Source organism: Bombina bombina, chromosome 6, assembly GCF_027579735.1.
Source record: "Bombina bombina isolate aBomBom1 chromosome 6, aBomBom1.pri, whole genome shotgun sequence".
Taxonomy (NCBI): Eukaryota; Metazoa; Chordata; class Amphibia; order Anura; family Bombinatoridae; genus Bombina; species Bombina bombina.
The window spans coordinates 153,357,975-153,370,323 of record NC_069504.1 but is presented as its reverse complement, the minus strand read 5'-3'; the positions used below and the strand labels follow the sequence as shown (position 1 = coordinate 153,370,323).

At 38.4% G+C, this 12,349-nt stretch overlaps 1 protein-coding gene across 1 annotated transcript in view; it reads left to right on the top strand.

The window, feature by feature from the left end:
- Positions 1 to 12,349, top strand: part of MAPK11 (mitogen-activated protein kinase 11) — a 128,181-nt gene that overhangs the window by 90,870 nt on the left and 24,962 nt on the right. The window contains exons 5-7 of the mRNA XM_053716643.1: positions 1,074 to 1,103; positions 1,230 to 1,277; positions 7,674 to 7,788. Of these exons, the coding sequence (XP_053572618.1) occupies positions 1,074 to 1,103; positions 1,230 to 1,277; positions 7,674 to 7,788 (193 nt within the window). The remainder of the gene's footprint in view (positions 1 to 1,073; positions 1,104 to 1,229; positions 1,278 to 7,673; positions 7,789 to 12,349) is intronic.

The following is a 12,349-nucleotide window of genomic DNA, read 5'->3' as shown; positions in this document are numbered from 1 at the left end:
TTAGCTGCATTCAGATGGGCTTTGTCATATGTATCAGGTTCTGTAGTTTCTTCCCGATGCAGGGTGCAAAAGCAGATTTTAGAAAGATTAGCTTTTAGGTCTGTAGCAGCTAGCAAAAATGCAACCTGTCATGGCCGCCGCACGGAAGATCCCCCCCGACTATAGTTTCACTCTTAATTGCTTTAGTTTAATTGTAACTAAAAAAAAAACATTTTTCATATTGTGTTCTCTTTCTGTTATTACATATACAGTTGAAGATACCCTGGGCTGCCCCTTGATTTTATAAAATAAATTGCGGGTGTTTTAAATGGGGGAAAAAAATGGTTGAGGACCACTAAAAAGAGTGAAAAATATACAAATGATCCAATATAAATATCTGCAGCCAAGATAATATAAAAAGATAAGTTGTAACGTATATTATCCAAGTGCGATTTCAGATACAAATTTTAACTACTGTGAAAATGACCGTTCATAGTTCAATCATACCTTCAGATATGTGTAGGCTTAAAATGATTTTGGAAAGACTGTCTTTATAGCAGCACGCTTTTATATGTAGGCCAGTGCTTAAAAGGACATAGTACTAAAAATAAATTTCTCCCTGTGCACTTTTGTAATGATATCTTACTGTAGCTGTCATCTATTTCTTGCACTAAAAGAAGGCACAGGTGCCATTTTATATTAACAGTTTAAAGGGACACAAAACATTAAAATATATTTCATGCACCTCCCTACAATCGTGGGGCGCTGGCATTATGGAACCTAGGTTACACTGCAGATATCTGAAGGAGAGTTGCTGGAATACAGTGAAAGCCAGATTTCGACATGGCTGCACCCATACTAAAGGGAGGTGGGGAATAACCTCAGTACTATGTATATAACCTGTTTTTAGTGTTTAATATCTATTTAATGGAAAACTAAATATTAATGACATGGATTTTATAGTTTCTAGACCTCTGTATTTAGGAATGTAATAGGTTCTGTTCTTCAGTTTTTATTAAACCATGGGCATATGACTGTTCTAGTATTACATTTGTCAGGAAGAAAATAATGTTTCTGATGTTTTATTCCTACAGTATATACATTCAGCTGGAATCATCCACAGAGTGAGTACATGTTAAAAAGATATTAGCCTGTGTCTGCATGTAGCTTATTAAATTAAATGATTGCTGTTGTCTTTTTAAAATGGACTTCTACCTAACAGTGTTTTTCTCAACTTTTTTCTTCTATAGGACCTGAAGCCCAGCAATTTAGCAGTAAACGAAGACTGTGAATTGAGGGTAAGATGCAAAAGCATAGTCTTTAGTAAGATACTGAAAAAGTCTTCAATGCATCTTAAGCTCTTACCCATTTCGTCCTTAGGGACGGTAAACATTGAGATTTTAATATATAATGTTTAGTTTTTGTGAAATTTAAAACAAACTTTACAATATACTTTCATTATTTATTTTTTTTGCACTCGTTCTGTCATGTAGTTTAGCTCTGAAAAGTGTGGATTTTCTTCTTCCCCAAGTTGGAAATGCACCCTGATAAATTTTAAAGGCTAATCCTGCTACATATCTTTTTCTCTAATTGGACAGATAACTGCTACAAAACGATGCACTTTATAGAAACTATATGACGGGGCCAGCCTTATTGTCTGCAGACTAAAGCTCAGATCCTCTAAATAAGTTAAATAGTGGGTGGAGTTTGGCAATTGTCTTATAATTACAAGTTGTTTACGGTCTCTAAGTTCTTTATGTGCAAAAAAAAAAATCTCTCTAAATTTAAGAGCTTTTTCTTCTGTTAAGTGTGATCAGTCCACGGGTCATCATTACTTCTGGGATATTAACTCCTCCCCAACAGGAAGTGCAAGAGGATTCACCCAGCAGAGCTGCATATAGCTCCTCCCCTCTACGTCACTCCCAGTCATTCTCTTGCACCCAACGACTAGATAGGAGGTGTGAGAGGGCTATGGTGATTATACTTAGTTTTATATCTTCAATCAAAAGTTTGTTATTTTAAAATAGCACCGGAGTGTGTTATTACCTCTCTGGCAGAGTTTGAAGAAGAATCTACCAGAGTTTTTGCTATGATTTTAGCCGGAGTAGTTGAGATCATATTGCTGTTTCTCGGCCATCTGAGGAGAGGTAATCTTCAGATCAGGGGACAGCGGGCAGATGAATCTGCATAGAGGTATGTAGCAGCTTTTATTTTCTGACAATGGAATTGATGAGAAAATCCTGCCATACCGATATAATGTCATGTATGTATACTTTACACTTCAGAGAATTACACTGTAAGAAGTACATAAAGCTGTTTAATAACTAGAAATTATGTTTAACGTTTTTGCTGGAATGTAAAATCGTTTTCATTTGCTGAGGTACTGAGTGAATAAATGTTTGGGCACCATTTTTCCACTTGGCAGTTGCTTAAATCTGTTTTTTTCTGTCAGTTTCTGTTCTCCCTCACTGCTGTGTGTGAGGGGGAGGGGCGGTTTTGGCGCCTTTTCTATGCATCAGTTATTTCAGTCAGCAGCTCATTGTATTTCCTGCATGATCCGGTTCATCTCTACAGAACTCAGGGGTCTTCAAACTTATTTTGAGGGAGGTAATTTCTCTCAGCAGAGCTGTGAAAATTATAGTTTGACTGAAATAAAAACTTTTATTCTGTAATTTGTTTCCTGCTTTCAGAAATTGTTATCTTTGTTAATGGGATTAAACCTTTGCTAAAGTTGTGTTGTTTACAAGGATTGAGGCTATAACTGTTTCAATTTATTAATTTTCAACTGTCATAGATTTTCTGTGCTTCTTAAAGGCACAGTACGTTTTTAATTGAATTGTATTCCAAGTTGCAAGTTTATTTGCTAGTGTGTTAAACATGTCTGATTCAGAGGATGATATCTGTGTCATTTGTTGCAATGCCAAAGTGGAGCCCAATAGAAATTTATGTACTAACTGTATTGATGCTATTTTAAATAAAAGTCAATCTGTACAAATTGAACAAATTTCACCAAACAACGAGGGGAGAGTTATGCCGACTAACTCGCCTCACGTGCCAGTACCTGCATCTCCCGCTCGGGAGGTGCGTGATATTGTAGCGCCGAGTACATCTGGCCGGCCATTACAAATCACATTACAGGATATGGCTTCTGTTATGACTGAAGTTTTGGCTAAATTACCAGAACTAAGGGGTAAGCGTGATCACTCTGGGGTGAGAACAGAGTGCGCTGATAATATTAGGGCCATGTCAGATACTGCGTCACAGGTTGCAGAACATGAGGACGGAGAACTTCATTCTGTGGGTGACGGTTCTGATCCAAACAGACTGGATTCAGATATTTCAAATTTTAAATTTAAACTGGAAAACCTCCGTGTATTACTAGGGGAGGTGTTAGCGGCTCTGAATGATTGTAACACAGTTGCAATACCAGAGAAAATGTGTAGGTTGGATAAATATTTTGCGGTACCGACGAGTACTGAGGTTTTTCCTATACCTAAGAGAATTACTGAAATTGTTTCTAAGGAGTGGGATAGACCCGGTGTGCCGTTCTCACCCCCTCCGATATTTAGAAAAATGTTTCCAATAGACGCCACCACACGGGACTTATGGCAAACGGTCCCTAAGGTAGAGGGAGCAGTTTCTACTTTAGCTAAGCGTACCACTATCCCGGTGGAGGATAGCTGTGCCTTTTCAGATCCAATGGATAAAAAATTAGAGGGTTACCTTAAGAAAATGTTTGTTCAACAAGGTTTTATATTGCAACCCCTTGCATGCATTGCGCCGATCACGGCTGCAGCGGCGTTCTGGATTGAGTCTCTGGAAGAGAACATTAGTTCAGCTACTCTGGACGACATTACGGACAGGCTTAGAGTCCTTAAACTAGCTAATTCATTCATTTCGGAGGCCGTAGTACATCTTACTAAACTTACGGCGAAGAATTCAGGATTCGCCATTCAGGCACGCAGGGCGCTGTGGCTAAAATCCTGGTCAGCTGATGTTACTTCTAAGTCTAAATTGCTTAATATACCTTTCAAAGGGCAGACCTTATTCGGGCCCGGGTTGAAAGAGATTATCGCTGACATTACAGGAGGTAAAGGCCATGCCCTGCCTCAGGACAAAGCCAAAACTAAGACTAGACAGTCTAATTTTCGTTCCTTTCGTAATTTCAAAGCAGGAGCAGCATCAACTTCCTCTGCACCAAAACAGGAAGGAGCTGTTGCTCGCTACAGACAAGGCTGGAAACCTAACCAGTCCTGGAACAAGGGCAAGCAGACCAGGAAACCTACTGCTGCCCCTAAAACGTCATGAATTGAGGGCCCCCGATCCGGGATCGGATCTAGTGGGGGGCAGGCTTTCTCTCTTCGCCCAGGCTTGGGCAAGAGATGTCCAGGATCCCTGGGCGCTAGAAATAATATCGCAGGGATACCTTCTGGACTTCAAATCCTCTCCTCCAAGAGAGAGATTTCATCTGTCAAGGTTGTCAACAATCCAGACAAAGAAAGAGGCGTTTCTACGCTGCGTACAAGAGCTCTTGTTAATGGGAGTAATCCACCCAGTTCCACGATCGGAACAGGGACAGGGGTTTTACTCAAATCTGTTTGTGGTTCCCAAAAAAGAGGGAACTTTCAGACCAATCCTGGACTTAAAGATCCTAAACAAATTTCTAAGAGTTCCATCGTTCAAGATGGAAACTATTCGAACAATTTTGCCCATGATCCAAGAGGGTCAGTACATGACCACAGTGGATTTAAAGGATGCTTACCTTCACATACCGATTCACAGAAATCATTACCGGTATCTAAGGTTTGCCTTTCTAGACAGGCATTACCAATTTGTAGCTCTTCCATTCGGATTGGCTACGGCTCCAAGAATCTTCACAAAGGTTCTGGGCACTCTTCTGGCGGTACTAAGACCGCGAGGAATTTCAGTAGCTCCGTACCTAGACGACATACTGATACAAGCTTCAAGCTTTCAAACTGCCAAATCTCATACAGAGTTAGTACTGGCATTTCTAAGGTCACATGGATGGAAGGTGAACGAAAAGAAAAGTTCACTCGTTCCACTCACAAGAGTTCCCTTCCTGGGGACTCTTATAGATTCTGTAAAAATGAAGATTTACCTGACAGAGGACAGGTTAACAAGACTTCAAAGTGCTTGCCGCACCCTTCATTCCATTCAACACCCGTCAGTGGCTCAATGCATGGAGGTAATTGGCTTAATGGTAGCGGCAATGGACATAGTACCCTTTGCTCGCCTACACCTCAGACCACTGCAACTGTGCATGCTAAGTCAGTGGAATGGGGATTACTCAGACTTATCCCCTTCTCTGAATCTGGATCAAGAGACCAGAAATTCTCTTCTTTGGTGGCTTTCTCGGCCACATCTGTCCAGGGGGATGCCATTCAGCAGACCAGACTGGACAATTGTAACAACAGACGCCAGCCTTCTAGGTTGGGGTGCCGTCTGGAATTCTCTGAAAGCTCAGGGACAATGGAGTCAGGAGGAGAGTCTCCTGCCAATAAACATTCTGGAATTGAGAGCAGTTCTCAATGCCCTCCTGGCTTGGCCCCAGTTGACAACGCGGGGTTTCATCAGGTTTCAGTCGGACAACATCACGACTGTAGCTTACATCAACCATCAGGGAGGGACACGAAGCTCCCTAGCTATGATGGAAGTATCAAAGATAATTCGCTGGGCAGAGTCTCACTCTTGCCACCTGTCAGCAATCCACATCCCGGGAGTGGAGAACTGGGAGGCGGATTTCTTAAGTCGTCAGACTTTTCATCCAGGGGAGTGGGAACTTCATCCGGAGGTCTTTGCCCAAATACTTCGACGTTGGGGCAAACCGGAGATAGATCTCATGGCGTCTCGACAGAACGCCAAGCTTCCTCGTTACGGGTCCAGATCCAGGGATCCAGAAGCAGTCCTGATAGATGCCCTGACAGCACCTTGGGACTTCAGGATGGCTTACGTGTTTCCACCCTTCCCGATGCTTCCTCGATTGATTGCCAGAATCAAACAAGAGAGAGCATCAGTGATTCTAATAGCACCTGCGTGGCCACGCAGGACTTGGTATGCAGATCTGGTGGACATGTCATCCTGTCCACCTTGGTCTCTACCTCTGAAACAGGACCTTCTGATTCAGGGTCCCTTCAAACATCAAAGTCTAACTTCTCTGAAGCTGACTGCTTGGAAATTGAACGCTTGATTTTATCAAGACGTGGGTTTTCTGAGTCAGTTATTGATACCTTAATACAGGCTAGGAAACCTGTTACCAGAAAGATTTACCATAAGATATGGCGTAAATACCTATATTGGTGTGAATCCAAAGGTTACTCTTGGAGTAAGGTTAGGATTCCTAGGATATTGTCTTTTCTACAAGAAGGTTTAGAAAAGGGTTTATCCGCTAGTTCATTAAAGGGACAGATCTCAGCTCTGTCCATTCTGTTACACAAACGTCTGTCAGAAATTCCTGACGTCCAGGCTTTTTGTCAGGCTTTGGCCAGGATTAAGCCTGTGTTTAAAACGGTTGCTCCACCATGGAGTTTAAACCTTGTTCTTAATGTTTTACAGGGCGTTCCATTTGAACCCCTTCATTCCATTGATATAAAGTTGTTATCTTGGAAAGTTCTATTTTTAATGGCTATTTCCTCGGCTCGAAGAGTCTCTGAGTTATCAGCCTTACATTGTGATTCTCCTTATTTGATTTTTCATTCGGATAAGGTAGTTCTGCGTACTAAACCTGGGTTCTTACCTAAGGTAGTTACTAACAGGAATATCAATCAAGAGATTGTTGTTCCTTCTTTATGCCCAAATCCTTCTTCGAAGAAGGAACGTCTACTGCACAACCTGGATGTAGTCCGTGCTCTAAAATTTTACTTACAGGCAACTAAGGAATTTCGACAAACGTCTTCTCTGTTTGTCGTTTACTCTGGGCAGAGGAGAGGTCAAAAAGCTTCTGCTACCTCTCTTTCTTTTTGGCTTCGTAGCATAATTCGTTTAGCTTATGAGACTGCTGGACAGCAGCCTCCTGAAAGGATTACAGCTCATTCCACTAGAGCTGTGGCTTCTACTTGGGCCTTTAAGAATGAGGCCTCTGTTGAACAGATTTGCAAGGCTGCAACTTGGTCTTCGCTTCATACTTTTTCCAAATTTTACAAATTTGACACTTTTGCTTCATCGGAGGCTATTTTTGGGAGAAAGGTTCTTCAGGCAGTGGTTCCTTCTGTATAAAGAGCCTGCCTATCCCTCCCGTCATCCGTGTACTTTTGCTTTGGTATAGGTATCCCAGAAGTAATGATGACCCGTGGACTGATCACACTTAACAGAAGAAAACATAATTTATGCTTACCTGATAAATTCCTTTCTTCTGTAGTGTGATCAGTCCACGGCCCGCCCTGTTTTAAGGCAGGTAATATTTTTTAATTTATACTCCAGTCACCACTTCACCCTTGGCTTTTCCTTTCTCGTTGGTCCTTGGTCGAATGACTGGGAGTGACGTAGAGGGGAGGAGCTATATGCAGCTCTGCTGGGTGAATCCTCTTGCACTTCCTGTTGGGGAGGAGTTAATATCCCAGAAGTAATGATGACCCGTGGACTGATCACACTACAGAAGAAAGGAATTTATCAGGTAAGCATAAATTATGTTTTTTTTTCCTGCTTGTTTTTATTTAACTTTTTCTTTTCCCCTGGAGATTTTAGATTTTGGTTTGGCACGGCAGACAGATGACGAAATGACTGGTTATGTTGCAACAAGGTGGTACAGAGCACCAGAAATTATGTTAAACTGGATGCACTATAATCAGACAGGTAAAGTGATCAAATACAAAGTTTGTATGTTTTAACTAAAAAAAAAATCTATTCTCAATATTCTAGCTGTTAGTGTGTAAATCACTTTAGCCTCACTGGTAGATATTTAGCTTTGTGCAAAAGCTATACCTTTATGTTTCTGGTGGGGGTTTTTTGTTTACCTATTTTGAATTAGGATATAGTGGATTAGAGCTCATCTCTAGCCCAAATTTGTTATTGTATGAGGGCTTCCTGCAGCTGTCTTGATGCCGTACGTGCAGGACTCAGACACGTGACCATCCCATAATGCTATTGGTCTGTAGCTATACTTTTGTTGGGGTCTCTCAGCCCTCACTAATAATTTAGCCCTTCTTTTGTTACAGCTGTCTTCAGTTTGCTTAATAGTTTTTATGAGTTTTAATAGGAGAAGGTTTGTCTCTGCAACCATATCTCTACCTGTATATTTATTATGGTCTTTCTCTTCAGCCATTTTTTTAATGCTGTCCTTTAGTTTGTGCCGTTTTGTTTTTATTAAACAATGTTTTCTGAGTCTGTCTCTTACTTCTGGTACCAGAATTGCAGCAGTTAACCGGACAGTGCTTGTTCACTTTCAGCATTACTGCTCTTCAGTAGTCTCTCTGTTGGCTTTGAGGGTCTCAGAACTACAAGTGTTTTTTTTTTCCCATTTGATCCTTACTCTTGCAGTGTATGCAACACTTTTTGGCATTTATAGGACTTTTGGTTAATTTTATTTTGCTATGAAAGAGAAAATAGAGGATCAGGTACTCCCAAAAACTCTTACGGAGGAGTCTTAAACAAAATGAAAAAAGTAGCGCAGTCTGCGATACTTAATGCCTGTACTTTTCTTTTTATAATGATATAAATGATTACATTATTATGGAGATTCTGAAGTTCGCACTGTCCTTCAGACCGTAAAGGGAAAAGGATAGCAAGTTCCCTGGCCTTTCATACTTTAGATAGATAGATAGATAGATAGATAGATAGATCTATAAATGTGTGTGTGAGAGACTAATTTCTTTAATTTTAATTTGTTTTAGTAAAGTTCATTATCAATAATACAAACAATATGACAAAAAAAATAGTTCAAACATAAATCAATCTCATCATTACCACCTGTTTCTCATACATAGTTCAGAACATGACTGCATACCTATACTACCCTTCATTTTGTGAACCTAATTAGGGCTGCAACTAACGATTATTTTCATAATTAATCGGCCGATTAATTTTTCGATTAATCGACTAATAGGATAAAAAAATAAATAAATAATTTTTTTCCTATGTTTAAAATAAAATCCACATACTGAATGTTATAAATATAAACTTCCGACTAAAATTTTACATTAAAACAACTGTTGGTCCAATTTTGTAAGCAGCAGAAGAAATTTTTATAATTAAGCAAAACAAAACCACAAATTGTTTGAAAAGAGGTAGAACTAGAAAAGGTAAACTATCACTGTCTATAAAATTCTGTTATTCACACTTTCAGAAACTTTGCATTTAAAGGCAAAAATGTCATGTCCACATGCTCCTGGCTGAGGCTGGCTCTTTTTTGCAAGCTATTTTGCCTGCAGCAGATAAGAGGTGCTCAGATGGCGTTGCGGTGCCTGAGATGCATAAGTAGGGTTTTGCCAATTTCACCAAGGTGGGATATTTATCTTTGTTAGTTCTCCACCAATGCAAGGGGCCTCTCAACAAAGTAAGCCTAGACTTCATTTTAACATAAAAATATCTTGAATATCTATATGCAATGGTAAATAACCATCTATAAGGTTAGGGGGAACAAATATCTAATCCACTCTTACAATAACAGATATATACTTAGAGGTTGAATTTGGTACATATTCCAATTAATTAAAAATAGAAGAAAAAAAAAGGCAAAAGGACTAAAGACTATATATCAGTAAAAGGACACAACCTTGCACATTTATCTATAGAGTACATATATCTGCACAAATTTTAGCGATTTGCTTGCTATTGCTAACAGGTAATAGTGACATCAATTCATATAACAAATGCCATCAATCTAGTTCTAGGTGTAAATAACAAGCTTGGCACTATATCATGCAAAGCATAGCCCCAAATCACCTGATTAGGGCTGCAACTAACTATTATTTTCATAATCAATTAATCGGCCGATTATTTTTTCGATTAATCGACTAATCGGATAAAAAGAGAATCAATAATAGTTTCCTATGTTTTAAATAAAATCCACATAATGAGTGTTACAAATATAAACTTCAGACTAAAACTTTACATTAACACAACTGTTTCTTCAATTTTTAAGCAGCAGAGCACAGTTTTATAATGAAACAAAACAAAACCACAAACTGTTTGAAAAGAGGTAGAACTAGAAAGAGTTAGACTATCACTGTTAATAACATTCTGTTATTCACTCTTTCAGAAACTTTGCATTGAAATGCAAAAATCTCAACATGTCCACATGCTTCTGGCTAAGTCTGGTTTTCTGTTTGCAGCTATAATTCCTGCAGCAGAGAAAAGGCTGTTGAGGTGTATAATTAGGGTTTTGCCAATTTCACCAAAGTGGGATATTAATCTTTGTTAGCTCTTCACCAATGCTAAGTGTTTTGTACCTTGGCAAGGGGCCTCTCAATAAAGTAACCCTTGACTTCATTGTAACATAAAAATATCTTGAATATCTATATGCAATGGTAAATAACCAGCTATAAGGTTAGGGGAAATATCTAGTCCACTCTAAAAATAACGGATATATACTTATAAAGGTTGAATCTGGTACATATTATCACAATTTATTAAAAATATAAAAAAAACAATGAAAAACAAAATCAAAAGCGCTAAGGACTGTATATCAATAACAGGACAAAGCCTTACACATTTATTTATACAGTACATATAATCAGCAATAGCAAGCAATACGCTAATAACTGTGCAAACAATAATAGTGCACATCAATTTAAATAACTCCCATCAATCTAGGGGCAAGGTGTAAACAACAAGCTTGGCACTATATCATGAAAAGCATAGTTCCAAATCACCTGATTTAATATAAACAATCCAAATGATGACTATTATATCTGGGTTGCACATAAGCCAGGGGTAGTTGTAAACGTATACTGTCCTGAAAAAGTGAAAAGTAGACGTCTGTAGACGTCCTTTAGGCTAAGGACCTAACTACACAATACCATGTGCAGGAGTTCATTGGAGTGAAGCAGCTGGTGTTGTGCACAGACCAACTAATTGCAAACCAACTAATCGATTATGAGATTCGTTGACAACTATTTTCATAATCGATTATTATCGATTATGACGATTAGTTGTTTCAGCTCTACACCTGATTTTATATAAACAATCCAAATTATGACTCCTATTTTATTTCTGGGTTGCACATAAGACAGGAGTAGATGTAAACTTAAAAAGAAACTTATAGTGTCCTAAAAAATTGTAAAATGTCTGTAGACGTCCTTTAGGCTAAGGGCATAACCATAAAACACAATACCATGTGCAGGAGCTCATTGGAGTAAAGCAGCTGGTGCCATGCACAGACCAACTAATTGCAAACCAACTAATCGATTATGAAAATAGTTGTCAACAAATCTCATAATCGATTATTATCGATTATGCCTATTAGTTGTTGCAGCCCTAAACCTAATTTTATGGCTTATTCTTACTCTATAATGCTTTTAGGTCACTTATGGGCACTTCTGACTAGGAGTAGCGGAGGATGGTATAACATTAACTTATGAAAATGATCTCAGAAACAGTGTATAGCAATCTAGTAAGTGTAACCAGTTAAATTGTAATATTGTATTGAGGTTTTCAATGACAAACACATCAATTAATGGCGCCAGCATACACACAATACAAAATCTAGTCACTTGTAAAAATAGATCCATGCAATTAATGTCACTTTGCAAAATGAAACCTTAGTTTGTCTATTTCTATTGTAGCAACACTAATACGAAGATGTCTTCATTGAAGAAAAATGAAGGGCTGATCTGATAATATAACTGAGCAGAATCGTTCTGTACCTAAACTCTATTTCCTGGACGCCACCTTGGAACATAGGTTCATAAATTGCAGTTAGAACAAGACAAATGAAATGCTCCTTAGAGTAAAAACAACATGTAAATAATTGTTAACTGACATTATTATATTGACACTAGAGTTCCAGCTATCTTAATTTCAGCAAATTTGATAATAGTAGTAAATTGGAAATTTATTTAAATTTTTTTTTTTAATGTATGCTCTATCTAAATCGCAAAAGTTTTTTGGGGGGTTTCGCATCCCTTTAAATATAGAACCTTTACTGAGTCTTATAATATGATATGTTAATGATTGTGCGTCATAAAGATCAAAAGAAAATATTGCTTATAGCAGTGCTTCGAACCCTTGACATTAAGGAATATGTCTGTATTGAAAATGCTTTTAAATGCCAAAGCTAAAGGGGAACTTTCCCCATATAATTTACCCACTAAAGATTATATCAATCTAACTAGTTTCAATCTCTTTAAAGGAATATTAACCTGTATGCAAGTGCAATATAAAATGTTTAATTTTATATTGTTAAAAACTTTGCAAT